The sequence below is a fragment of the Cyanistes caeruleus genome, chromosome 4 (assembly GCF_971803275.1).
Source record: "Cyanistes caeruleus chromosome 4, bCyaCae1.hap1.1, whole genome shotgun sequence".
Classification (NCBI taxonomy): Eukaryota; Metazoa; Chordata; class Aves; order Passeriformes; family Paridae; genus Cyanistes; species Cyanistes caeruleus.
The window spans coordinates 15708620-15735852 of NC_141704.1; the positions used below are offsets into that span (position 1 = coordinate 15708620).

The 27233-nt window shown below is 38.4% G+C and overlaps 1 protein-coding gene across 1 annotated transcript in view; it reads right to left on the bottom strand.

Moving 5' to 3' along the window:
* Positions 1–25467, bottom strand: part of CERK (ceramide kinase) — a 43140-nt gene extending 17673 nt beyond the window's left edge. Inside the window, exons 1-6 of the mRNA XM_086886866.1 lie at positions 25185–25467; positions 16302–16415; positions 15018–15140; positions 12941–13066; positions 12374–12437; positions 8151–8296 (exon numbers count right to left, since the gene is read on the bottom strand). Of these exons, the coding sequence (XP_086742992.1) occupies positions 8151–8296; positions 12374–12437; positions 12941–13066; positions 15018–15140; positions 16302–16415; positions 25185–25323 (712 nt within the window). The 5' untranslated portion in view covers positions 25324–25467. The remainder of the gene's footprint in view (positions 1–8150; positions 8297–12373; positions 12438–12940; positions 13067–15017; positions 15141–16301; positions 16416–25184) is intronic.
* Positions 25468–27233: the final 1766 nt, after the last annotated feature.

Consider the following 27233-nt stretch of genomic DNA (forward strand, 5'->3'; position numbering starts at 1 on the left):
AATTACTAAAAATACTTGCTTTCAGGAATTAGCTTCTAGATAGGGTAACAAAATGGATAGATATGTAACTTTAGAGTCTTGAGGCAAAATACCTACAAGAAGAAAGGGGGGAAGCTTTAGGTTTCACCTATATGCTGTTTAGAAATGAACAATTCTCCTTGTTCCCTATAAAAACAAGAACCTAACAGAGGCTGACTCCTACTCCTACTAAAGCAGGGACTTGGAACCCAGATCCAGACATACACAAGTGTATTTGTTGCAGCACCTAACTCTGAATTTATCTTACAGTTTCTCCCATCCCTTCTATGAAACGGAATTCCTTCAAAGTCAAGGGTAAGTATCTGAAAATTTAAACTTTGTCCACATACATGTTTCTCAGATTACCTACCAATACATTAGGTGGAAGAGCAGCTCAAATACTGTGAACTTGATTTCTGAGGCCCTATCAAATTGAAACAGAAACTAAAAATGGAGGAATGAGCAACCATTATTTAAAGACCACTTTTAATTCTTTTTCACTTTGGAAATAGGGCATTAGCATATTAGTTAAGAATAAAGGAGCAAAGAAAATCCTTTAATTTTCAGAAAATTGACACCACCTCCCCTGCCTGTGAATGGCACGACAGAAGCTTCTACCAAGTAAACACTATGCAGAAATCTGCCGCACGGAACAAGCAGCAGCTCCAGGAGCCATTTAATGAGAATGTAACAGAACTGCAGAACAAAAGAAACAGTGTGACTAAACAGATCTTTCGCTACAAGGCTGAGGTTCAAGATGGTGCCAGCGTACAGGCATATGCCACTGCAGGACAGAGAACTCCAATTTCCCTCAGTATCACAACAGATGAGGTACACAGATGATGATCTCGTGCCACATTTAAAGTTCTATAGCAGAAAATACTGACTTCTAAAGCAGAAACTATACCTTACTGCCAAGTTTCATACTGTCTCCTACACTCATGAATAGAAAATTGACTAGTTTTGAAAAGAAAAACAATCACTGAGAGATGTGACCCAAACTTTTACTGCTGAATGAACATGCCTAGCACTATATCGAACATTTCTCATTTCTTCCAGATTTGTGTGCATTCTGCTCCTAGAATTACCTCAATCACATTTGTCTTGATCTTGTAAACAGAGCTTCCAAGTAGTTTTACACTACAGATGGGAAGAGGGGAATTCATGCAAGCTATATTTCAACAGCGGAGGCCCATCTCCCTGTGATCTTCTGTATTCAATTAAAAGTTGATTCGTCTGTTTGGCAATTAAAAAGAACTTACTTTCATTTCTATTCATTAACTAGCAAGGAAAGGCTAAAACTAAAACTGAAGTCTGAAATTAATTTTGAGATTCAAAAATGGGAGACTGGGGAATGTACCAGCAGTAAAACACTGTTGGTTACTTTCCTCTTGGAGCTGGTAGTATGGAGCAACAAAACCAGTGACCTATGTTCATGAATATAACTACTATGGCATTCCTCACACACATGAAAAGAGTGTGTGTCATGTAACTTGTCATAACACCACACCAAGTACAAATCCAACAGTAAGGTTTAAAGGTCACAAAAACATTCATGATGACTAAGGGTTCAAATCCTCTTGAATACTTAACCAAACAAAACTCATAGATCCTTACTAGAAATGGGGATTCTTTACTAGAAATGGAATCTACGACTGCTGAAACAGCGCTCTGAACAGATGCACACACAGACCCACCAAAATCTGGTTTATTTCATCAGTACAAGTCTAATCTGAAAAGCAGGATTAGAATGTAAATAAGCTTGAATGATAACCCATGATTAATATTTTAGGATTGCCAGAGCACTCAATTTGGGCAAGAAGCTTCCCATAGAGCATAACTCTTGACTAATCTTAAGTGGTGGCTATTACACTCTGGCTAAACCAACAGATAAATAATATATATATACTTTGTCAGATTTTCTTTGGGGATTTTTAAGGGCAACAGGCTGAGTGAAGGAACATAAAAGAGGTTTTTACAGGTTGCAGAGAACTACGTGAAAATATGAAGAAAATAGTTGGACTACTTGCTAAGTGGATCCTCATTCACTTAAAAAAAAGACAAACATATTCAGTATAGAAACTAATTATTGCATTGGTTTGCTAGTAGAGAAGAAAATCAGCATGCAAAGCAATGATTAAGTTTCAGGTTAAGTCACACACAGCTATTTGTGTGCATGTTACACTGCAGACAATGTGCCAAAGCTTCTGTTCTGGTCAAGGACACATTGTCAGGAATAGCTGATAGCACCTTGAATCAAGGTACTCACACACAGGCCTCCATGGACAGGCCTTAGGAAGCAAGACATCTGCATGTGACAAGCAGACAACAGAAGATCAACAGGCTCTGCTGATCCTATTGACCAGATGCCCTCTGCTATAAGTTCAGATGCCCAACTTGCTTGCAGACACCAAATGTGAACATGAAAATTTGTGTCAGTTTCAAACTGAAACCTACCCTAAAGAGATTAATTCCTTTATCTAAAATGCCACCAACCACCAATACTGCAGATTACTCTGCTTGTCCTCCTACTCTAGTACTACAGTCATCCTGCATAGGACCAGTACATTTCAATGATGGTGCACCATACCACCATACTATAGGTAGATGCCAAATGTCTGAATCCTCCCAGCTAAAGAAAGCTTTAATCTCAGATACTTAGATTTTAAGAACTCACTGAAAACATGAAATATGTAGAGGGCACAACAGCTTGTCTTTCTTAAAGTAGGTATAATTGCTTTCAATCTTTACCATACATCACTCATTTTCCCCAAAGTCTGTTTTCTACTAGGAGGTACCATACATCCACATAGCTATTATACAGGCAAGTTCTTCTGTGTTCTCTTTCTCCACAAGTATGAAAACCACAGTCTTTTACATAAATATATTTAATGATATAGAAATTAAGGAAATACTTCCTTTTAATTAAAGGAAGAATGATCAAGATTATTTACTGAAGTATGAAAGAGCATGGACTCTGCATAAGTAAGTTTTACTAAAGCAATATTAAAGAAAGCAAAGTGAGGGACTGTATTACATGGAATGTGCTACAGCTGAATCACCAGATTTCCCCTTTGCATATGAACATTGATAGATACTTGTGAGTAGACAAGTCATGCAGACAGGTACTCTCAGAGACCATGTTTAAACTGGTAATAGAACCACCAAAAAAAAAAGAATCAGGTAATTTGCTGGTTGTATGGAAGAGTTCATGCCATTGATTGGTGGAGAAACAACAGACAAAGTGTTAGACTTAATAATCTGAATCATGATTAGATTAACTTACAACTAAGGTTTCTTAAACTAAAACACACACATGGTGTGGCTACAAATATTTATTTTTATGTTTTTACTGATGGAAATCTAAACAAATTACAAACAATTGAAGTACTAAGCTAAGCAAGTGACAGAAGCAAGTCAGCTACATGCTGATCCTATGGAAAACAGCAAATTTAATAAAGAAATAGAAATACTTTTAGAGCACATGAGCATTGCTCTATGTGATATATTCTTGACAGAGGCAGGTGCTCCCTGGCACACACAGAATCCTCAGACAAATTAGTATAAGAACAGTATTTGTAGTGAAAACAGGTAGAATAGCAACTTCAGTGGGTGTCTCATATTTGTGCAGAGTTTTTGTGAATCCATAATCCATGCAGTCATCACATAGACAAAATGTCAGGTAAGCTGCCCTAATAACAGAGAAACTGCATGCTTTTGGATCAAACAGCATTTAGTATTTTGAAAAATTCTACAAAACTACTTTTCTGAGATGTGACTTTTAAATGAAAAGGACACATTAAAAACTAAGGGGAGAAGCTACTGCTACAGGGAGAGATGAAGGGTCTGGGTTTACACCCATGCACCTGGTCAAAGTTTTATACATCTTCCTTTCTGCACACAGAAACCAAGAAGTCAAGTTTAACATCTGCAGAACATCAGTCCGGCTTAAAGTGAAACAGACCAGAAAGACTTTGGCATAGGATTTTTTTGGTAGAAAATTACTTCAGCTCAAGTTCATTAACACAGGACAACAAAAACAGATTAATAATGGCAGATTTTAGAGATGAAATTAACATCACAGGAATAAGTAATATTGACTTACTTGTCTCCATGGCAGACCCACTATATTAAATGCAGTATTTAGCTCTAAGAGTGTCATTTCAAGAAGTTAAATGGATTTAAAATACTGCAGGAGGAACATAAAAGATGTACTTTAGATTTCAAACTTTGAAATGAGATACTAACTAAATGGCACAGTTCATTAAATATTACAAGCATTGTAGCTGAGAAGACTGAGAACAGATCACTTGGAGTAATTAAACAAGAAAGATAGCTTTTATTGCTATGTTTTAATACATTTTTAAGATAATTTTTACACTTTAAATCACAGCAGTACGAGTCCAGTCACACTTCACAACTTGACTTGAATCTATTTTTTAAGTTTGTGAATGAATCCTTCATCTTTTTCCTGCATTATATTCATAGAGGAAGCCTGTATTGTCTTCAGCATTCTTAACTTCCACAGTGATACCACAACAGTCTGATTATAATCACACTGCATCCTTCAATCCTAAACACTACAGAGCTGACCACCAGAACACAGAGTGATTTGGCTATAATAGAAGCCTAAAATCACTGTAGTTATTAACTTTGTGTCTATACTTTACTCAGTATTCCCAAGTGCTTGGATTCTTCCCCAGGGTGGGCTGCAGACTTGGTTTTTGAAATGAATGCAGTACACCACCACAGAGTGAAGTGGGCTTTTTTTCCTCCTATCTGCTAAGATCATTAAGAGTATTTAATCTAGTTCTTTTAAACCAAAAAAGAACAGCAGTTGATAGCTTTGTCCTCCTATTCTATGCAAAGTGTAATAAGAACAGCAAATTAATTTGGCTTACTCCAGAGGGTGCAATTTTAATACTAAAACATGGATGAAACCTCAGTGTCCAAGCTGTATCAGGAATGATCCTATTTTTACTATGGAGACATATTACTAGATCACACAGTTGAAAGTGCTTTTAAGGCTAGTAAGAAATAACTTGCTTTTAAGGCTGAGAGGAAGAAATAACTAAGCAGAGGTTTTCAGAGCTGTAGCCTCTAAATACTCTTCACAGCAAATCCCTTTACTACAGCAAACAGTCAATTTCCACTGGCAGATTTGAAGAATGGCTGCAGCTAAGAGAAATTCATAAGTTAGAACTGCCATTTGAGTAGAAGTCTTTTATCCATGTCAACAATTCAAAGAAGTGTTCCATAATGCATAAGAATAAATTATATTTTTCGACCATAAGATACACTGAAGAAAGAGGCTGTTGGGAAACTGACACAACTGTTCAAGGAAAAAAAGAGCCAAGCAGGGACTTGCCCCAGAAAGAGTCATGATTTACAAATAGTATTCACCATCCAAAAAAGAGAGCCTGCACAATGGAATTCTGCTATGAAATAAAGCTTATCATCAAAACCCAGTCATATAGATGAGTGTTTTAGCATTAAATCTCTTTCATTTGTAATTTTGAACTTTTGAACAATTAAGTTGTCAGTCTCTGAGAAAAGACTATGTGCTGAATTTAGTGTTTGTTTGAATACAGAAACTGTTTAATCACAACCACAAACCACAGCTTGACACATTTCTCTTAACACAACTTGATATCAGGAACTAAGTGATAAAAAAGGCGAAAACACTGATCCACTGTCACGTTACCCCAGGCTCCTGTCATCACGGAGTAAACAATCTCTCTGTATCAGAAGACACACAGAGCTTTAGATCTTCATCTCTAAACTATGGGTAGTCTTTGTTTTCAAAATCTATTAATGAGTTCTTAGGATATTTAAAAGGAGGTTGGTTATAAAGAAGTAAAAAGAACACAATGGTGGAAGTTTTATTATATGTATGATTAATATTTCATTAGTATTTCATTATTACTTTTGACTTTTATTTCAGGACTGTTGGTTTAGTTAAAAAAAATAAAATGTCTTAAGAATTTCACTTATTTTTGAAAAAGACTTCTTGCACTAGTGATAGAACTAGAGAATCTTTTGGGGTCAATACATGGCCAGAACTCCATTATAGCAAACAAACATGAATAAAGAACAGCTTCACCATGGGCTGGAAAAATACAAACCAGAACAAAATCCCAAATCCTGCTGCCCTGAGGGAGGGTTTAGCTATTTCATATGCAATTTAAGGTCACTGTAATGACTAGATGTGTCAAGATTTCTTCAGTGGCTTGACTATCTTCTTCAGTAAATAAGCATTTTCCCTTATATACAGTAATGGGTCATTTTAAATACTGTACAATATACAAACAAACCAAGATATATATATTATTCTATTTCCAAACAATTAATAGAACTTTAAGGCCAGCTTCCTTACACATCTTTATAAATAATTTTTGTGGGATTTGAGTAATTACTTGGAGAAAATATTTGAGCTATAGCACTGATTACAAGGCTGTACCTCATGTCAGTTCAAGGAATGGAACATACAGTATACATTCAAATAGCAAAAGAATACAGCGGACAAAACACAACAAATGAAACAAAAATATGTAAGAGGAGTGATTTGATTGATACATGTTAACAAAATTAAAATATCAGTTAAGATCATACTTTTTGGGTGCAATTGGAAAAAACGCATTTAGAAATATGTTGTAAAAGTAAGGTTTATCTTTCCTGAGGACAAAGAAATAGCTCTTAATATTGAGGTTCTGGTTTTTCAGTTGTATCTTCTTACAGTCACATATCACCAGTAGGCAAAATCTATTGAAACCAGTCATGTAATCAAAAACTTTAGTTCAAGAAATTTTCCCAAGTAAGAAAAAGGAAAAGAAGAACACATCATGTTATATTCTTGTTAAGTTTATTACACACACTGACTTTAATACAAAGCTTTAAAAAATAAAATCAGAATATACTTAAATATAGTTTGAGGGTGAAAAACCATATGGGAATATTCACACTGTAACTTTTAGATACCCAAAATTTATTATACTGCAAGAAGAAAAGGTTAAGCTTCTTGCAAGCAACAACTCAGGTTGTTTGGGTCTGGAAATATTTTTCACAAAGATGTAAGGATAAGCTATAGTCACCTATAGCTTGAGAGTACAAACACCATACTTCACTTGGGATATTTTCATAACCTGTGCTAGATTTTCGCAGAAGTCTTTATTTTAACTCCAACCAGAAGCTCACAATGTTCATTTCATGCCCAGTTCTTTAATTCAAAGCTCAACATCAGACGAGAAAAGTGAACAGCATAGAAAGGATTGGTGTCTGTCCATCTGTACTCCTACAGAGACCACAAAATTACTGATTCTGTTAAAGAGTTACAATGGTTAATTCAGTCCTGCAAGAGAAAACTTGTTAATCTGCTTTTGAAGGAATCTTCGAGGACCAAATGGGCAGGATGAGGTAACAGCTGGGACACCAGACTGAAAATAGCAAGACTGATCAAAAAAATGCCTTTATGGTTAATAATAATAATATCAAGAATGACCTCAATTTGAAGAATGAGTTCTCTCAAATGCCAGCAGGCAGGACTGCCTGAAGAAATGGCTGGCATTGAGAACTGTGAATGTGTAGCACCTCTAACAAGGGGAAGAAACTGCAGCTTGATCTGGAAAATGAGACCTGTTCCTCAGCTGTAGATGCCCTGTACCTGCTGCGAGAACAAATGGAAGAAAAGAGAGTCCAGGAATCTTAGCATTTGTTTGGAGTTTGCTAGACCAGTGGAAAGTTTTCATTACAATTCTAACTAAATTATTGGAGGATTAGAACTGGAAAAATACTTAACAGGTAAATTTCTCTTTAGTAAATTCCAATCCTTCATGTGTTTAGAAGAGTATCACTGTCAACAACTTATATCATATTAATACACAGTAAGCCAGAAAAAAAAATTAAAAATTAAATTCTGGAGTTATACATTCAGATTTGATTTCCTCTACAAAATATTCTTCCTAAATAAAATTGCATGTGATCAGTAATTTTATATGGATACAATTTTATTTAGGTGTTTTGATAGAATATCATTGCTCAGATCTTACATTTAGGCCTAAATTCAAGAAGTTATTAATAAGAAAAAAATTCAAGAATGAATGAATAAATTAAACTGAAAGTTAACCCTTTCTTACCAGCAGGAATTATGCCAATCCTTATATTGCACTGGACTAACGATGCTTTGGGATTATTTTGGTCTATGCCAGAGTCCTTCTGCATTCTTCCAATGAGACCATGCATCACTTCACTGAACATGCCGTCCCCACCAACACAAACAACACTGCCAGGAAACACAAATTAGAATGCACACTAACAGTCAATAAACAACACGGCAAGTGTTCTACTTGGGGCATGCACTGGGCACACCAAAAATAGTTGTTCTATCCTCTTCCTCCATTTTTACAGGATATAGTAGCCCACAGTCAATTAGGCAATTAACAAAAAGCAGAAAAAAAATTCAAGCTATAAAACTGCAAATTCATCTAGACATATCTGTAACATTAGGAAAAAATGTTGGAATGCAACCGGCAAGAATCTTTATTCTCTACTACTGTGCGCAGACAGACAAATATTAGTGGAAATTCACTATACAAATAGAACACTGAACAGGACTGTATGAACAGCTTTTGAAGTGCACAAAAGGGAAACAGTATACTTTTACTAAAAAGGGAAAAGTTAATATTTGCCACTTCAGGCAGAAGTATATTTCACGCTATTTAGAAAGTCAAAATCCGGAGAAGTGCATGCCTGCATCTTCTTTTGAACATGCTCAGATCCCATCAAACAGACAGAAGTCATGTGTATCTACATAATCATTCATAATGAGACAGAGTTCTAAATGTTACCAGATGCAAAACTTTGTTTCACACATTTAATTCAGGTCAGAGCTGGTACAGCAGCTGCACAGATCCTGAGTGTGTTAAAACTCAGCAGAGTCCACAGCCAAGCAAACACTAGGAAGTAAAAAGACTCTTTTACAGCAGTATACCTTTTAGGAGCAACAATCAAATGCACTCTAAAAGCATTAACAGTCTTTAACAAAAAAACCAAATCCAATACACTCTAAAGGAATACATGAGAAATCCCGAGTTACATATGTAGTTCCTAGCACACAAATCTAGGAATGCGTACTGTTATCCACAACAATAATTTCCAACTCATAAACTAATACTTTCACATCATCAGCAACAGATATTGCAGAATGAGCACTTATTTCACAAGACAAATTATTCTAATTTTTAGGTGTAGATAATTTAAATTTAGTTGTGTTTTCAGCAGATGGAAAGCTTGAAAAAAACAGTCATTCTTTTCCATGAATGGTGAGGACAGTCTTGAAAATGTGAACTTTCCAACTCTAAATTAAGACCTAGGAGACTTAGGGAGAAGAAATAAAAGGATATTTGTCTTCAATTTTCATAATTTTTTTCTCATCTAATAGCTTTACTACACTATTCCTCGATTTTAGCCTTATCTTTCTCTGCAAACTCAAAAAGATGCGCTAAAGAAACGAATTTCCACATCAGTTCAAGGTCAGCGTTGTCTCAGTACTAGTTTGTTCAAAGCTCCATCCATCCTGGCCTTTAACACTTCCAGGGATGGGGTATCCGTGAGTTTCCTGGCCAGTCTGTTCCAGAGCCTCCCCACTCTCTCAGTAAACAATTTCTTCCTTAAACCTAATCTAAACCTTCCCTCTTTCAGTTGAAAACCATTCCCTCTTGTCCTGTTGCTACATGCCCTTTAAATGTCCCTCTTCAGCTACCTTTTAAGTCCCCTTGAGGTACTGAAAGGTGCTCTAAAATCTCCCTGGAGTCTCCCCTTCTTCAGGCTGAACAAGCTCAGTTCTCCCAACCTGTGTTCATAGGAGAGGTGCTCCAGCCCTCTCATCATCTTCTATAACAAACACTACATCCAGGCTCAGAGGGGACAGTTATCTGAATGTCTATACCTATCAAAGATAAATATGACAAAGAATCTCATATATGCTATAACAGCACAACCAAATGCACAGCAAACATCAGAAGACCAATGTATGGGTCAGACATACGCCACACATGAAGGCCCCAAGTGAAAAATGTCTGAAAGAAACATCTTAAGTGATTCTTACTCTTCAGTTTTATTTTACTTAGTTCACTAAGGGTGAGCATTTCACCTCTTAGACAGATGGTAACAGCAAACAACATCTGCTAGAGGACTTCAGAAGCTAATTCACAAGCCAAATGAGTTTTTAAAGATCTAGGGTCCCTTCTAATCTCAACCATTCTGTGAACTAACTCAAAAAAGTTAAAAAAACTCATAAAGTTAAAAAAAACCCAACTAGAAACAATTTTACAAAGGCTTGTGCAATGGACACATGTATAAGGAACCACAGTGATACATGTCATTTATTCCAAGCATGGCTTGTACCTGCATGATACTGCAGAGTGTTCTAATTGCTCTGCACAGTGATGACAAAACCTGCTATACCATAACCAAATGAGTATTTTAAGTAACTGTGCTTAAAGAAAATCTGTTCCATCACTGAGCTATTAGGTGACTACATTCCCTGTAAGAAATTCCTATATGGCAAAATAGGAAGAACAAACAGGAAACAAGCATATTTAAATTAGCTGTCTAAAGTAAAACATTTGCAAAGAAGCAAAGCAATTATCATGAAGAATCCTGTATGTACTTGCTGAATTCCATGTATGGCTTTGCCAGATAGGAAATCTGGAGATGAAATGAAGAAATTCATCACTGAATGAAGGAAAAGCCACACATCAGAACCAGTTTACAGGAACAGTTGAACAGAACATCAATTAGATGCAGGAATCCAAAGAACCTTATACTGTATGTGAGGAAAGTCAAACCTGAAGAAACACACATTTATGTGTGTTTCATTATTTTTCAATTATTTTTATAAATTTTCCAGATGACCACATAATTAGTTATTTAAAAAGTACTATTAATTCAGGAAATCCTTCCTAACATCACTGCTGACCACAGAAGAAGAGTTGTACATTATGGACAGAAGTCAGGCTTGGAAAGACAGGCTGCAGATCCCCAGGAAACTGCCATTCAGGCCCAGTCCAGGAATAGAAGAATCATAAGATTCTAAAAAGATGCAGTTTCTCCGGCCTATTGTTCACTTTGGCATGAGAGACAAAAAAATAAAAAAAAAAACCACCAAAGGAAAAAAATTTCTACAATACGAGACTTTGAATCTGCCAAAACCACTTCAGACACCACCATAATTAGTCACTGTCACTTGCTGTAAAAAATAATTTGCTAGGAGTTGACGTGGGCTCATCTGCCACCCTTTCTGCTCTGCATTGCAATTTCACCAACCATCAGTACACTTACTTCAAATCACAAATAAAATGAAAGGAAAAATAACAGCTAACTAGGTTTTTCAATGATCAATGTTTCCCTTCCTTGAACTCCTGAAAAATTAAGAAAAATCACAGTATAGACAAAACTGTTTATTTGAAGGCAAGTAATTTTAAAGCAGGTGAAGTCTGGGAACTCAGCCTATGAATGCCATTTCTTACTAACACCATTTCCCAACATCATGCCCTTACTTGACATAGACAATGTATATAGCAAAGTACTGCAGCAAAAGTACTCTGAAAAGACTGAATGTGTTTTCTTTTTGCAACTTACTAGTTTAAATGTACCTGTCAACAGGCACAAGATACAATTTTAAAATACTGAAGTTATGAGAGTTTATCTGCATACATTTTCATGTTTTTCCACACTTGCAACTTGTTTCATGTCATGAACTGAAAACTGAAATTATTAGCATTTTTATTAAAATATTCTGCTTCTACAGCAGACTTAATAATGGAATGCAAGATCACCATTCAGTCAGGTCTTCTTTTAAAGCAGTAACTTCAAAACAGAATAAATGCAAATAAACCCAAATGATGTAGCCACTATTGAACAGTCATCTACAGCAAGAGGAACTACCTGAAACATTTCTGAACATGTTTTTTACACACTCGCTGAATGCTACTGGTGCAGTGCTCTGAACTCATGTATGTCAAGACCACAGAACATTTCTGGGTAGCTTTTGAGCTGTAACAGAATGCTCAACTGAGCAGAATAATCTTACATTCATCTTTTGAACACAAATCTCATGCAAACGTTGTTATACTACGCTTGAATATATTGTGTTGAACAAGTTTACTGAAACACTTTTGCTTTCTTTTTGTATTCCTGAATGTGGATCTCCTATGAAAAGGAATATGCCCCAGGACTTTCAGCTGTTGCAATAAATATGTTAGTAATGAAGGCTACCATTTTAAATTAGAGACAAGACCAGACCAATTACATATATCAGCTTGAAAATAATTTTAAAAAGGCAAGTAAAGTTACTTACCCATCATATTTATAAATATTAACTTCAAATAAGTTGTCCTTAGCATGGTTAGCATGTTCAGTTACTAAGAATAAATAAACACAATAAAATTTATTATTAAAAATACTACTATAAAGCTGCATATAATATAGAATCATAAAAATTAATTCATTAATAACCATGATTCTATTACCAATGTGACTGTAAAACAACCTGTCCATAAGATGTGTCTCAAAAGATTTTTGCCAGGGAAAGAATTAAAGGAGACATACACAGTATATACAGAAAAAAATATTTCAGTAAAAATTGTGCAAATGATCAATTAGTTTTAACAGTGAAACTCAAAAAGAGAAGAAAGGCAGCATCTTTTATTAAGAGCTCAAATATCTCAGGAGCACCAGAAATTTTATTTTAGTAGGCAGGCAGATGATAGAAGGCTGCCTATGCTTTAATTAGAAAACATTCTCTACCACTTTGTTTCATTTCCTTCGTAAGAAAAGGTAATTAACAGAAAGAACTTCAGCTACTCCAGAATTTTTTAAAAGTTCATACTATGCTTATTAAGAAATTAAACTGTTCATTACTCACTAACAACATCAGTGGATATAGAAGCCAGACTGAAGAGTGGAGCAACTTTCTGTTCATAAATCCTCTTCCCTTGTCTTTTTCCTCCATAAGGATTAATATACACAAGTAGGTGCTTTGGTCTAGACCCTGCAGCAAAGAAAACCATAGTATACTGCTTTTGTATACAAACCAAAAATTCATCAAGCCATACAAACTCAAACCTATTAACACCAAAGCAAACACAGCATAAAAGACTTGTAACTCTTAACAAAGAGGTATAAAAGCCCGCTTTATCTGCTGTCTTTATTATACTGATACCAGCAGTACAGAACAAATTGTTAATAAGACAGCAAGTGAAATTCAGAATAATTTCTTCTGACTCCCTGTCTCACATTCTTACTTGTCATTCCTGCAGTACCTTCCCACTACACAAGTCATTCTATATTGCATGAGCTTTATGGGCATACAAGATGAAAAGGGCAGCAATAGCAAAGCCACTTTTAAGTGAAGGACACCTAAAAATACTTTTACGTAAATTTATTTAAACTTTCTTCTTTCTTTAATAACACAGTTAAAATCAATTTCCTTTCTGTGATCAAGTCACATTAAGACTGCCTGACGAAACTATGTGCTGCGCAGCAAGTGCTTGTCCTACAGTGTTAGTTGCCCTAAAATGTTACCCCTTCCCCCTCCAAAAACACCTTTGATATTACTATCTCAAATTTGTCCAAACAGTTATGGATTTACACTAGTAGGGTCAATAAAAACAATTATTACACCTCTGTATTAACAGATACAAGACAGTAATACCTGTTGCACCTAGAAATCCTCTTTTTTTATGAAACAGACAAAAACTTTAACATCTGTACTTCCTCAAATTCTAGAGGAATTCTAGATTATTAGTTTAAAAGGAAAAAAATATCAGACTTATTATATCAGCACACTTTTAGAACAAATCACCCAACCTAGACAGACTGAGTGGTTAAAATCTGTAACCCCATCTGAGAACATATTCCCTTTCCTGAAGGAATTTGTTACTGATAAAATGAACAATTGCATTCAAATGGAATTGAGTGCTGAGGCCACAGCTCTCACAGGTGCACAATAGCTGCACAAAGCCCATTGTGGAAAAAGACATGTAATGTATACAAAAAAAACATATTAAGAACGCTTCCATTGCCTGTTCAGAACAGTTTTTGTTAAACAGTCATATTTATTCTGTAAGCCTTAAATATTTGCTGGAGTCCCACTGTAGATGTACTTGTACCAACCCCTTCTCCAGCTCTGTATCTCAGATGGGCTTCAGGCCTACACTGTAGGGAGCTCGTCTCTAATCCTATCTCCAGCTCCAGCTGTTCTGCTCCAGCCTCCCTAGAAGGACACAATTACTTTATCTCACCTGGGCTGTAAAACTGACCTGCTTCTTTCCCCACCCCTGCTCTGTCCACCCTGCTCAGAGACAGTGGGACCCTGGTTAGCAAGGGCACTGCCTCTGCTATGATCACCCTTCACTTCCTTTCTATCAGTTACTCTACTCCTGCTGCTTCCTGACATCTATCAAGGTATCTCTTTCAGGAATAACTCCTTCAAAATTACTTTTAACTTCCCATGTGAAGAGTCTTAGAAATGATTAATGGGAACTCTTACTACATGAGACACATTTTGTTGATGAAACAAAGAGTCTGGAAAGGTGAAACACACCCAAAAATCTTCCAGTTGCTACAGTCCTTGACCTCAAATCTCTAGAGTACCTTAAATCCCTGACCTTACATCTGTACATTACTTCTTCCAAAGCTACAGTCATTTAAAACCTCTGCTAAGCTTCCAATGTGTCTCTATTTTGCAAAAATAATTTGTATCTGGGCAAAATTATATGACACCAACAGTTCTGACTTATTAAAGCACTCACTACAACTTAGTGAATATATAAGATAAAGTAGTGATAAGGAAACACTTCAACTCCACTCTTGGCTCCCTCAATTTTTGAGTATAAGCTGCTCTTAAGAGTTCAAAAAAAGCAGATATATCAAAATAACATTGATTTATGTACAAGCCTACAAAACGATGGTGCAAATGTTCATAGTTTATTCAAACTTACTCTGCATTTCAAGTAATTCCTTCAGCGCCTGTATCCACTGATTACATAAGTGCTCATCAACACACCAAAACGTCACATCACTGCACCGCCAGCGGTGATTCCGGGCTTTCTTCACATAAAACACTATTTAAATTTAAAAAAAAAACAAACACATAATGAGATGGCTCTGTGAAATGAAAAATGCATTTCAGAACGATCTCCAAAATACTGACCTGTAATTAACCCTCACTACTCATTTCTACAAATGACAAAAGCATTCAGAGTATGACCAGCACATTTGTAGAGTCCAAATGAAAACATAAATGAAAACACTTGCTACAAGCAGACATCCAAAGACTTCTTTTGAAAGAAGCCAATTCTCATCAAGTCATTATAGACATACTTGTTTAGAAGTTCTACATAAAAAGCCACAAGTTTAAGAAGATAAACCACACTGACATCAACTCTCATGTAACTAACAGGGTGAATTTCATTCTATAAAGCTGAAATTTGAGAAAAAAATATTTTTTTTTCTTGTGCATTAAGACCTTATACTTACACTTCATATACAGTATCTCAAATCCCTCTTACTGGAAGGCTGAAGGTGAGAAAAATACTCCACAACATAAAATTTTGGCATGACACCTTTTTAGGACAGAAGTCGCCACTCTTCCCAAAACAGACACTTACTTCTGGCACTTTGTTTCAAGAATGCAGACGATAATACAAAGAAACTTTCATGCATACATCCTAATGGTTAGGGATCATTTACAAAACCCCAAACATTTAAGACTCATTCTTTCACCCTCTCTCAATTTTCCAGTCAAGAAGTAGAAAGCAGGTGTCCTTCTGCAGAGTCATTCAGCAACAAAAAGACACTGGGATGAACACTCAGACATTAGTTTAAAATTAAAAATAACTAAACATAGTGTGTGTTCTTATAAGAAGAGTTTTATTTTTCAAATAAGGATCTTTAAATATAAACAGATTTTTGTTGGGGGTTCTTTTGTTTGTTATTGTGAGACTTTTGCTTGGGTTTATTTCAGTTTGGGATTTTGGTGGGGATTTCTTCTTGGTTTTTTGGGGGGGGTCTTTTTTGGTGGTTTGTTGCTGTTGGGTTTTTTGGGTTTCTTCATTTGTTTTTTGGATTTTTTTTTTTGGGGGGGGTGGGGTGGGTGGAGTTTTTTAAACACATCACTTCTGTTAAAAAAACCCCTAAACTTTGATGATTTCAAAAGAGTCTGCCTTAAAGTACCTTCAACAGAGTAACAAGGACAAGCATCCAGAGACTGTTATTTGCCTTACCTGTGAAAGCATGTAGCTTTGCCATTTTTTGCCATCTGCCAATGTTACGTTGTTTCTTGTTAAACTCAGTTTCTTCTACAGCAATGATCTCAGAGATAGGTACAGAACAGTTTTCTGTATGAACACAAGACCTCACATATTAGAATCTTCAAACATCACCTGAATGATTATTTTTATACCTAATATGATACAGACATATGATTAGAGCAGTTGCTCAATAAGCACAACTAAAAGTATAACTAGAAATTTTCTGAATATTCTCGATTTTCTTTTGCCTTTAGTCAAAGCACATAATCCATAACCACTTACAAACTACCCAAAACGGTATTTAAAATATGACTTCTCAGAAAATTAGGTATTTCATGTATAAAAGTATTTTTGCATGAAGCCAAAACCCAGCAACACTGATTTCAGTGTAATTAAACTGCCCCTTCTATGGGGCCTAGTCCAGATACTTGACAGTGAACAGCACAAGCTATTTCAAAGAATGTGCAACTAAATCTAGTGCACAGATACAGAGGCTATTTGTTATTCTCAAGTAAGTAGCTGGCTTATGAAAGAAGGGCATTCATATGAATTCTTAAGATTTTAAATCCCACTAAGCTTTTAAAGAAGAGAACTCTAGATGTTATGTTTATGCACTGTGAAATATTTTCCTCATATCAACTTCAAAACTACTGTTTTTCAGAATTAAAGGCCTCTTGTTCTCAGACTATGAAATAATTCCTCTAACCTCATTCTCCTTTCTCTTGTAGCTCCTAAACATCATCTCAGACTTCTTAATTCCTGTCAAATTGAAATTTTTGTCTCATTACTGATTTCAACACTGCTCTGTTGTTACTTCATCTCAAAAAAGTGAAACCTTAAATGCATGTTTTGTATTTGTGTACAAGAAAGTGCTCTCTGTATACATACACATGTATAAAAGATTTATATTGTTATAGTAATAAAGTCTTATGTAAATAATCTCTTGTATAATAAGAATTATAATATACTTGCTTCTCTCAAATATACAAAGAGAGTGATACCAAAACATTGAGATATTCAACACATAAAATACGGGCAATAATAGCATTGTTATTGGAGTTTATTCTATATTTCATTTTCCTCACTATTTTGCAGTAGTACAATGGTAGTGGTGGGGAATGTAAAATAAGTGAAAAGTTTTCCTGACCTCTTCACAGTGATGACTGCAATTCATTTGCCACTAACTCACTTTTATTATTTTTCCCCATCCTAGTTCATTGGTTTAGTCAAAAGAGGCTTTACATATCATTACATGCATTGACAATTTGTGGACTACTGACTCAAGGGGTACTGGTATTTGATGTGATTTATACTCACTTAATGATTTTATCTTCCCTGAATTTTTTAGCATGATTCAAAAGAAACATAGCCTTCAAACTTTACACTGAGGTCCTTTAGGAATCTGGCTGTATTTGAATGTTTCAACTCAAAAACAAATTTAAGCTTATAATGATTGCATTTACTATATTAAAGGCATGACAGGCAAGTGCAGCAGTCACATAATGTTGTTATAAAGATCCAGCAGCAAAGATAAACTCTGAGATGTATATGTGTACTGCACATACACACATGTAAGACTCTATCTAGTGCTGAGCAGTAACAATTATTTGGTCTTCCTGATACAAGATCTGCAAAGGGATCTCATTATAATTAACGTATACATTTATCCAAGGAAAAAGAAATACAGAACATGGATGGAACAATAAAGGAAATCAAGCACATTCTTTAATCTTTCCCAAAATTAGTTTTATTTATTTGTCTACTAGCTCTGCCACTGATTCATATGTCAAAATATGAAAGAAAGCTTGTTACATCTATAAAGATTGCACTTAAATGGCAATTTATTTTGTTACTGCTCAAAGATATGTTATAAAACTTAGAAACTACATTTTGATCAAAAATTTAAATGACAGTGCTCTAAATAACATTTTTGGAAATAGCTGTAGATAGTGCATACTTATTACCATGTATGCTGGGAACAGCAACTGAAGTAATTGTCTTATTAGGCATTTTTTATACAATAAAGCTGTCCAACTGTATAGACAGCTAATAGATTCTAAAGCACTTCCAAATCTGTATCACTAAAAGCATTTATTTGGAGTATATAGTTCAGCACATATTGCACAGCTTCTATTAACCTTGAAACCACTTATAAGCTCTCCTAATTCTGTGTTCCCCCTCCAACAGTTGCATTGACAGCTGCATGACAGTTTTGATTTTCCAGCAAATCTCTTTACAGACATGGCAAAAAAAGAAAAAAGTAAATATTTTTGGTTTTTTGTTTTATAGGTATATATATCTTTAATCTTATGGCACCAGAGTTTCAAATCTGAAAAACTGATTCCTGAAAAATCGGGGGCAGTGGTTGGGGGGGGAAGGGTGAAACACCAAAGGTGAAGAACAGATCCCGCCTTCCCTTTGGCTTTGGTGAAAGTCAGAAGGGTTTCTGTTCTGGGAATACCAGCTCTGCCAATTATACTCCTCAGTACTACTTAGCACCATAAAAGCATCAAGCAGCTCCACTCTCCTGACAGCATACTCCAATCTTAAGGCAGTCAAAATCACACACTACTGAACCGAGTAATTGCAGATGGCCAGAAAGATGCAAAGCTGTCTCAAATAACATGCCTTACTCAGAACATTCCCTACTGCTTATAACAACAAATTCTAGTGTGCTTGAATAGAACTCAAGAATTTCTATCAGCCCAAGTATCTCTATCACTATTTGACTTAGTGCTACACAGAATATTGTTTCATCACATGGCAAACCAACTATTTAATCTTACCACCCCTCCTCCTTTCCCCCAGAAGGAAGAAGCTTTCAATGTGAAGCAGAGACCTCCAGTACAAGCACAACAGTCCTGCTCCTATGAACACAACACCCTCAACTGCTGTTTAGTCACCAAAACCTGCCCCATAAAAAATAGCACTAACCCAGCCTCTCCTTAAAGCTCACAAATTGACTCATTATGGCCCATTTCCACACCTACTTTTGTAGCATTTACCCTATTATCAAGTAGCATGAGACATTTATTTCACTGACACAGCATAAAGGTGTTCACTCAAAGGCCTTCACCTTCACCATGTGCTTCTCCCAAAACAGGGAAAACCTTACTGTCACATTAACAAAACAAACACATACAAAAAAAGTTGCTTATACCAGTACTACAAGATCAACATTAATGAAAAAAGGTTGAAATATGGGCTCCAACAATATCAAACAAAGAACTTTACTTGGCTCAGTCCAATCTATTCAACCAAGTAGTACACAACAGCTTCTAGACAGAATTTTCAATGTGGTCAATGGCTAGCATATTAGAGACAAAGATCTGACCATCCAGAGAAGGTGGGTGAAAGGGCATGGCAAAAAAATAGAAAAAAAATAAAATAAATAAAGTAAAAACTTTAAAAGCCAACAAAAAGCACAGTAAACAGCTGACAATCTTCTCAGCACTCTGGCTGTGCCAGTCATTACTCATTCTGGGTCAATAAGTGCTCTTAATCTTAACATTCTTCCTAAAAGCAAACTGATAAATCAGCAAAACACTGGATCAGATGCACACTACTTTTCCCACATTAAGCAAGTGGGAGAGGAGAAAAAAAACCCCACAGAAACAAAACCACAGTAATCACACTAACAGTGGGCTTTCTTTGCGCAAAATGCAGCCAGCAGTTGGGAAGTGTGTTTTTCTGTGTTAAGATTTTTGGTGTGTCATTGCTGTCTGCCACTCCCACAGAACACTTCCTGAGTTTATGAGCACTTACTCAGAACTTCAGTCAAGACTTGTTCATTCATCACTGCCAGCTTCGTACCCTACAGACCTAACTTCCCCCTCACAAATGTGTTAGATCAAAGCAACCTAGACACGTGCACAAGGACAAAAGCATTGCTGATCACAGCACTTGCTTTATTCCTAAAATTCAGCTGAGGCCCATGGATGCAGTGGCATTTGGAATTAATTTAAACTATTAGCATATTCTCATGACTTAAAAATATCAACAAGTAAAAAGCTGGGATATAGGTTTAAAGAAAAAGTGTATTTTCCGTCACTTTAAAAACTAATTTCCTGTTAGAATCCACAAGAAGGGTCAAGCTTTCAGATTTAAGATTTGTCTTCACCTAAAAGCAACAGGAATACTTTCTATCAGAAGGTACATGGTATTATGCCACCCATGAAGTATAGAAAGCTGTATTTAATAAACACTAGAGTAAGAGAAGGTAGGATATAGTGCAGAATTACTGACAATTCACATCCTAAGGGAGAGGGAAGAAAAAAAAGGTATCACAACTGATTTAAATCAAAACTGTGGAGAACTCACAGAAACATCCAAAGACCATTATTTCACCATACATAAGGAAATTTGCTTTTTTTATTTTAAAGTAAAGCTTCTTTGTAAACCAACAGACCAGTTTCTACTATCATCACACAGCTACTTCACATCACATGAATCTGAATCAAAGCACAGCAATTTGAACTTGGGTCAACTTGAATATCTAAATCATACTATTGAATGTCTTCCTAGTGTTTCTTTAGCATTTCCAAATAAAATCTTTTCTGCTCAGCTATAAATATTTCAATGATAAAGTAGGGAGTAAGATGCATTTTTTCACCTTAAGGGGGGGGAACAATCTAGCAAAAAGCTAAGGAACATGTACTGTTTAATGTAGCGTGCATCTCTATTTGAATAACGTATCTTCCAAGAAGACAATACATTCCAAAGAAGCAATGCCTGCTGGAGTAATTATTCCCCACATCCTACCCGCGCAATGTAGTTGTGGCATTGCCTATAGAGAAACATGGTTCACATTTCTGCACACCTCCCACTGCCAGATGGGAATGACTGATGACAAATGACCTTGACTAAGGATGTGCCAACACTCTGCAAGCACCAGGTGCTGGACAGATCTTGTTGCCAAGCTGGTCCAGCCTCTGCTAAGTTCCCTGTTTATCAAACTAAGCTTTCTTTAGAATCCACCAGAATCACATCTGCGTTGTGAACACTAGTACTAAGGCTTCCTCAGGTGGTTGTTTTGGAAAAGAATTATGAAATACAAAGACTAAAAGAAAGTGCACACCATAAGTGAACGCACAGAGTTCAGGGTCTAGTTTGGTCACCCCCTTCATGTTTGTACTTTAGAAAAAAAAAAAATCCTAGAAAAATGACAGGAGAATCTCATTCTACATTTGTAATGCTTTAGTACCAGGCATAACAAAATCTTAGCCAATGCTTCTAAAATACCTGTAAGTTTATATGTACAATACATACTCTGCTATGAATTTGGTACAAAATGTTTATCACGTGTTACTTGAGAAAAACCTGATTGTGACATCAACATGAGGGAAATATTACAAGGTTGAAAAATAATGTTCATCAGAAAATTTGAAGATGAAGGCATCCCTAGGAAAAAAAAGATGTACAGCTGAAAGTAACAGAGAAATAAGTGAAAATTTACAGGTAAAACTTTTCCATACAAGTTCAAACATGTCTAACCATCAAAGAACCGGAAACAGGAACCTAATTACACTGAAGTGAGAACTTGAAACTATGATGCTGTCAAACAAAGTTTAACAGTAGAAAATAAATTGTATTTCAGAATTTTAAAATACACCATGACTTGAGCAAACATTTGATGTTTTTGTTATTGTTGATATCTTCCAAATGACAGCATTAAAAGAATTCTCCTGAATTAATATGTCTACATTTTGACAGAAAAGGATTTAAATACATACTAATCTGTATATATACATATACATACACACATACATGTATGCATATATATAAATATCACTCTACAGAGATGAGAAAACAGAAGAATCTCTCCATACTCTCTAAAACTGTATTTTCCTGGACAACAGGACAAAGTCTGTGTTGCTTCCTATCTGTTCCTGATTTTGGACACAACAGGGAAAGGTAAACATTTCAAGACTTCTACAATACACCTAGTTATAGCTCTACTTCTGTCCATGTCAAAGTCTGAAAACCTTGAAAAAACATATACCAAACAACTTTGATTTATATACCTAAATTCAAGACAGTAATAAATGCCCTGAAAATAAGTAACCCTGAGTTTCTACAGTTTAAAGACAACTTCTTCACTGTAATAGCTGCCTACTAAACAAGAAATATAGCACTTTTATACTGCATAATTTGGTCTGTATTTAGACACAATGTAGTCATGTAGTCAAAGGCTAAATGGTAGAAAGATACTAATCTTGGTCAAGCAACTCTTCTGAAATTATATGCTTCTAACTAACCATCTTCCATATTATTAAGTTTATTTATATATTGTCATGTATGCTGCTCATATTTCAAAAATAATTGCAGAGAGCACAATGAATCATCACAGGTCTTAAAAAGAGCTTGGAGACAACAGGGCAGCAATAACACAAAACTGTGATGATATTAAAGCTTGAGTGCAGGGAACACATGAATTAATGAGGGTGTTATGAAGAAAAGTTACATTATCTATTGTATTGATCCCTACACAAATTATACCTGTGCCTCCAGAACACTTAGGCATTTCTTTTTCTCCTCTTTTCTCTTGTGATTTCACATCATGTTTTCCAAAATCTTGTAAATAGCTGTGCTACAAGACAGTGGTTGCACTCCGTAACCTCCCTTGCCTGTTAAGGCATCTCCAGCTCGGTACTACTTCAGAAACTGACTCATATAGACTTTAATTTACTGTGTCCCACTCTCCTTCCACCATTCCCAGAACTGACATTCAGAACATGCTTCAGGGCAGGTTCATACACCGTTTGGTCTACCAGGAGCAAGTCAAGAAAACTTACAACTTAAAAAGTAGTACAACTTCACAACTGCAAGCAGCTGTAAACTTCAGAGTGCTCCTGAGAGAGCTGGTGTGAATCCATGGCACTCGTACTTGGTCTAAACGAATCCATCAAACAGGAGAATGGCACTCCTCTTGATCTTGCTCTAGCCTACACATCAGTCTCCTAGTGACTTTGCAAAGGCATTTTTAAAAGGATTTTACACAATTAAATCAAATTATCTCCAAAGTAAGAGCTACTTTACCTAGTGGGAGCAATTACCCCAAAAGGCCCTGAAACTTTCTATTTTAAATTTAAGATCCAGATGCCTTTATCTAGACTAATTTAATTTCATTTTGTAAAGTATACAGCCTATTTTTCACACCAATGTAGTAAGATCGTCAGAGTTAAAGAACCAATTTATCCTTAAAGTCTTAAGTTCCTTTAACTGAGGAAAGTTAAAGAATTTATGATTACTTTTTTCATCAGTATTGTTGATAAACACTAGATTATGTCAAACTACTTGCGCAATAGCCAGGGAAGGATAACAAACTCTATATTACGAATAAGAAGGGTTGTACTTAAAGCATAACCAAATATCAGACATGCAAACTGTAACACCAAATTCTTACAATTCTTGAGTTCTCGTTCTCCTTTTTCCCCTCACCTTTTTGAAAAAAGCCTCAGGCTAATAAGATATTATGATAAAATCTGAAAAATATTTAACAAAAGTACACGGTAAGAATGGAAGAACTATTTAACTATTTAAGTTTGGAGACTTGCCTAGGATTGGAAACATCTGTATTCAAAGCTTTCTCAGATAAAACTTCTAGTCAGCTTTTCTATTATTAGTTTCTCACTATTAGCGTCTCAGATTCTGCAATCGCTAAAATGAGGATGACAGCAGTTTCCAACTCCACAGCAGCTGCATTGAAAAAAAGGACATTACCCATTTTCAAATGTTCACATGCCATGTTAATATGGCTAAACTAACAATGGGAATAATTACTATATTAAACCCCCAAGGTCAAAGACCCTGAAAGAACACCTCTTAGAAGTACAGTAGGAAGTTTGACATGCAAATATTCTCAGAAGTTAATCTGAATTTTTTTCAGGTGTTTTCATCAGTGACTTCTCAGACTGGCAGTTTTGTACCTCCACACTATGCTAATTGCAAAAAGGGGAACTATTTGGAAATCTTTGTTATCACATTGCAAACTAGTATCTTATATTAGACATTTCCAAATCAATCTCAAAAGTTAAATTATCTTTGTTAAATTTCCACTACACTAAGCCCCTGAGAAAGCTAAGAGATTTTTAAAAAGCTAAAAAAAAAAAAAAAAAAAAAATCCAAACCTACAAAAAGAGCAACAGTAGTCATTGCCTGAGACACTGCCGCAGTATGAAAGTGTTTTTAACCACAAGTCTTGTAACTAAAAAACCCACCAAAACTGTTTTTAAGGTTTTGTAAGTCTCTTACGTACTGCTACGATTCCTTTAAATACATTACAAACCACACACTTATCGGTGCTCGAGGCGCCGAGAAACAATGGGGTTGAGCTGAACAAATCTATGTTCTGCTCGGCCAGCTGCGGGACAGGTGTCCCCCGGTGCCACCGGCGGCACGCTGGGAGCAGATGCTCGGCCGGGCTGCTCCGCTCGCCGGGGCTCAGCGAAGGCAGCTCTCGGCTTTGTTTCGGAAGGCCCGGCCCGACCAGCGCTCGGCTCCGCCGGCTGCTGCCGCGGACCGTCCCGCCTGCATCTCCCCGCTCCCAGCGCCCTGCCCGGCCCCGCGTGGGATCGCGCCACCCTCCGCCGCTCGGACTCTGAACCCAGCACGGGCTCCCGAGGGCAGGAAGCGCTCACGCCGACGGAGCTCTCCGGATGCTCAGGGAGCCCCGGGCGCGGAGCCGCCGCCTCGCTGCCGGGGCAGCGCCGGCCGCCCCCGCAGACACCCGCGCCGCCGCCGCCGGGGACGCTGCGGACGCCCTTCCCCCGCCGCTGAGGGCAGGCGCCCCTCGGGCGGCCCCGGCCCGCCGCAGGCCGCGGCAGGTGCGCCCCGGCCCCCGCCCGCCCCACTCACCGGCGGCACGGCGCGGCGGGCGGGGGTCGCGCCAGGCCAGCCGCCCCCGCTCCTCGTCTAAGGTGACCTCCCAGGAGCGCCGCCCCAGCCCCAGCGAGGACACGAGCCGGGGCCGGCGGCCGCCGGGGAGCCGCTCCATGGCCGCCGAGAGCCCGGCCCGCCGCAGCCGCTACCGCATGGCCCGGCGGAACGGGCGGGCGCCGCGGGGCGAGCCCAGCAGCTGCTAACGGCGACCCCGGCCCGCCGCTACCCCGGCTGGCCCGGGCGGGGCGGGCGCGGCGTCAGCGCTACGCCAGAGCCGCGGGGCGGGGCTGCGGCTCCCGAGCGGCGGCGGCTCCCGGGGCCCGGCAGCGCGGTCTCTGCCCGCTCCCCGAGGGCTCCCGGGGCCCGGCAGCGCGGTCTCTGCCCGCCCGCCGAGGGCTCCCGGGGCCCGGCAGCGCGGTCTCTGCCCGCTCACCGAGGGCTCCCGGGGCCCGGCGGTCTCTGCCCGCCCGCCGAGGGCTCCCGGGGCCCGGCGGTCTCTGCCCGCTCACCGAGGGCTCCCGGGGCCCGGCGGTCTCTGCCCGCTCACCGAGGGCTCCCGGGGCCCGGCGGTCTCTGCCTGCTCACCGAGGGCTCCCGGGGCCCGGCAGCGCGGTCTCTGCCCGCTCCCCGAGGGCTCCCGGGGCCCGGCAGCGCGGTCTCTGCCCGCTCACCGAGGGCTCCCGGGGCCCGGCAGCGCGGTCTCTGCCCGCCCGCCGAGGGCTCCCGGGGCCCGGCAGCGCGGTCTCTGCCCGCTCACCGAGGGCTCCCGGGGCCCGGCGGTCTCTGCCCGCCCGCCGAGGGCTCCCGGGGCCCGGCGGTCTCTGCCCGCCCGCCGAGGGCTCCCGGGGCCCGGCGGTCTCTGCCCGCTCGCTCCGCTGCAGAGAGAGGACAGTCCTGAGGAAGGGGCTCGCCCGCCCCGAGCCCCCAGCTCCGGGCAGACGCCAGGGCTGACACCGTAACGGGCTTGGATTGCTTTCGTGGGTTGTTTTGCGGGACGACGAAGCACCTATGTCAGTGGCGATGGATTCTTCCCTGTTTTCCTTTAGATAAGGAAAATGCAATGAGTACATACAAATATGTGGTGATACAAGCCTCTCCATCTAACTTCACCTTCCTTTACATAAAAACGTTTTGCGTCTGCCTTAAATATAGGGAGAGTAATTCACTATAATTGAGCTCTTAATTCTTTGCTGCCTTCCGTCTTTGGCGTTGGTGAAGCATGTAACCATCAGCATCCTCCAAAAAACAGGCCAGACAGAGCAGCAGTACCATCTTTCCTCCAAATCTGAGTACTTCCTACAGAGTTTAGTAGAAAACATCTCCGGTCTGTTCCTAGCTGGGTCCAGCCTAGGGCCAGCACTCCAACTGGCTTTGCTTAGGCTGAAAAAGCTTCTGCACTTCAGCTTTGTTCTGAGCCTTATAATATACTCACATTTCACTAACATTTTACAACTGGAGGTGTCTTTACACATTTATAAGGGGGAATAGAGCAAGGGGTAATAACTTCAATTGAAAGAGGGTGGGTTCAGATTAGATGCTAGGAAGAAATTCCTTACTGTGAGAGTGAGACACTGGAAGAGATTGCCCAAAGAAGCTATGGATGCCCCATTCCCAGAAGTGTCTGAGGCTAGTGGAAGATGTCTCTGACCATGGCAGAGGGGTTGGAAATAGGTGATCTTTAAGGTCCTGTTCAACCTATTCCATTCTGTGATTCTACTATTTCATTTTCTAAAAACAAATGAGCTAGGCACTGTCATTGAAGTTACATGTTGAAAATACTCTTCCTGTACAACAAATACTAGTTGTCATCTAGTCATCAATAGTCTAGCACAGTCATTCCAATAGTCTTTCCTCTGGCCTTGAAAGACACATTGCCTTTACTGGTGAACAAGCCTGGTATGCCACACTTCCACAATTTCAAGGAATACTTTGTCATTTGTTTTGTTATTTACATTTTTAAATCTGTCCCTCCACAAACATCTGTGACAGCTCTTTGTCCACAAACAGAGCTCTTTATACTGAGAC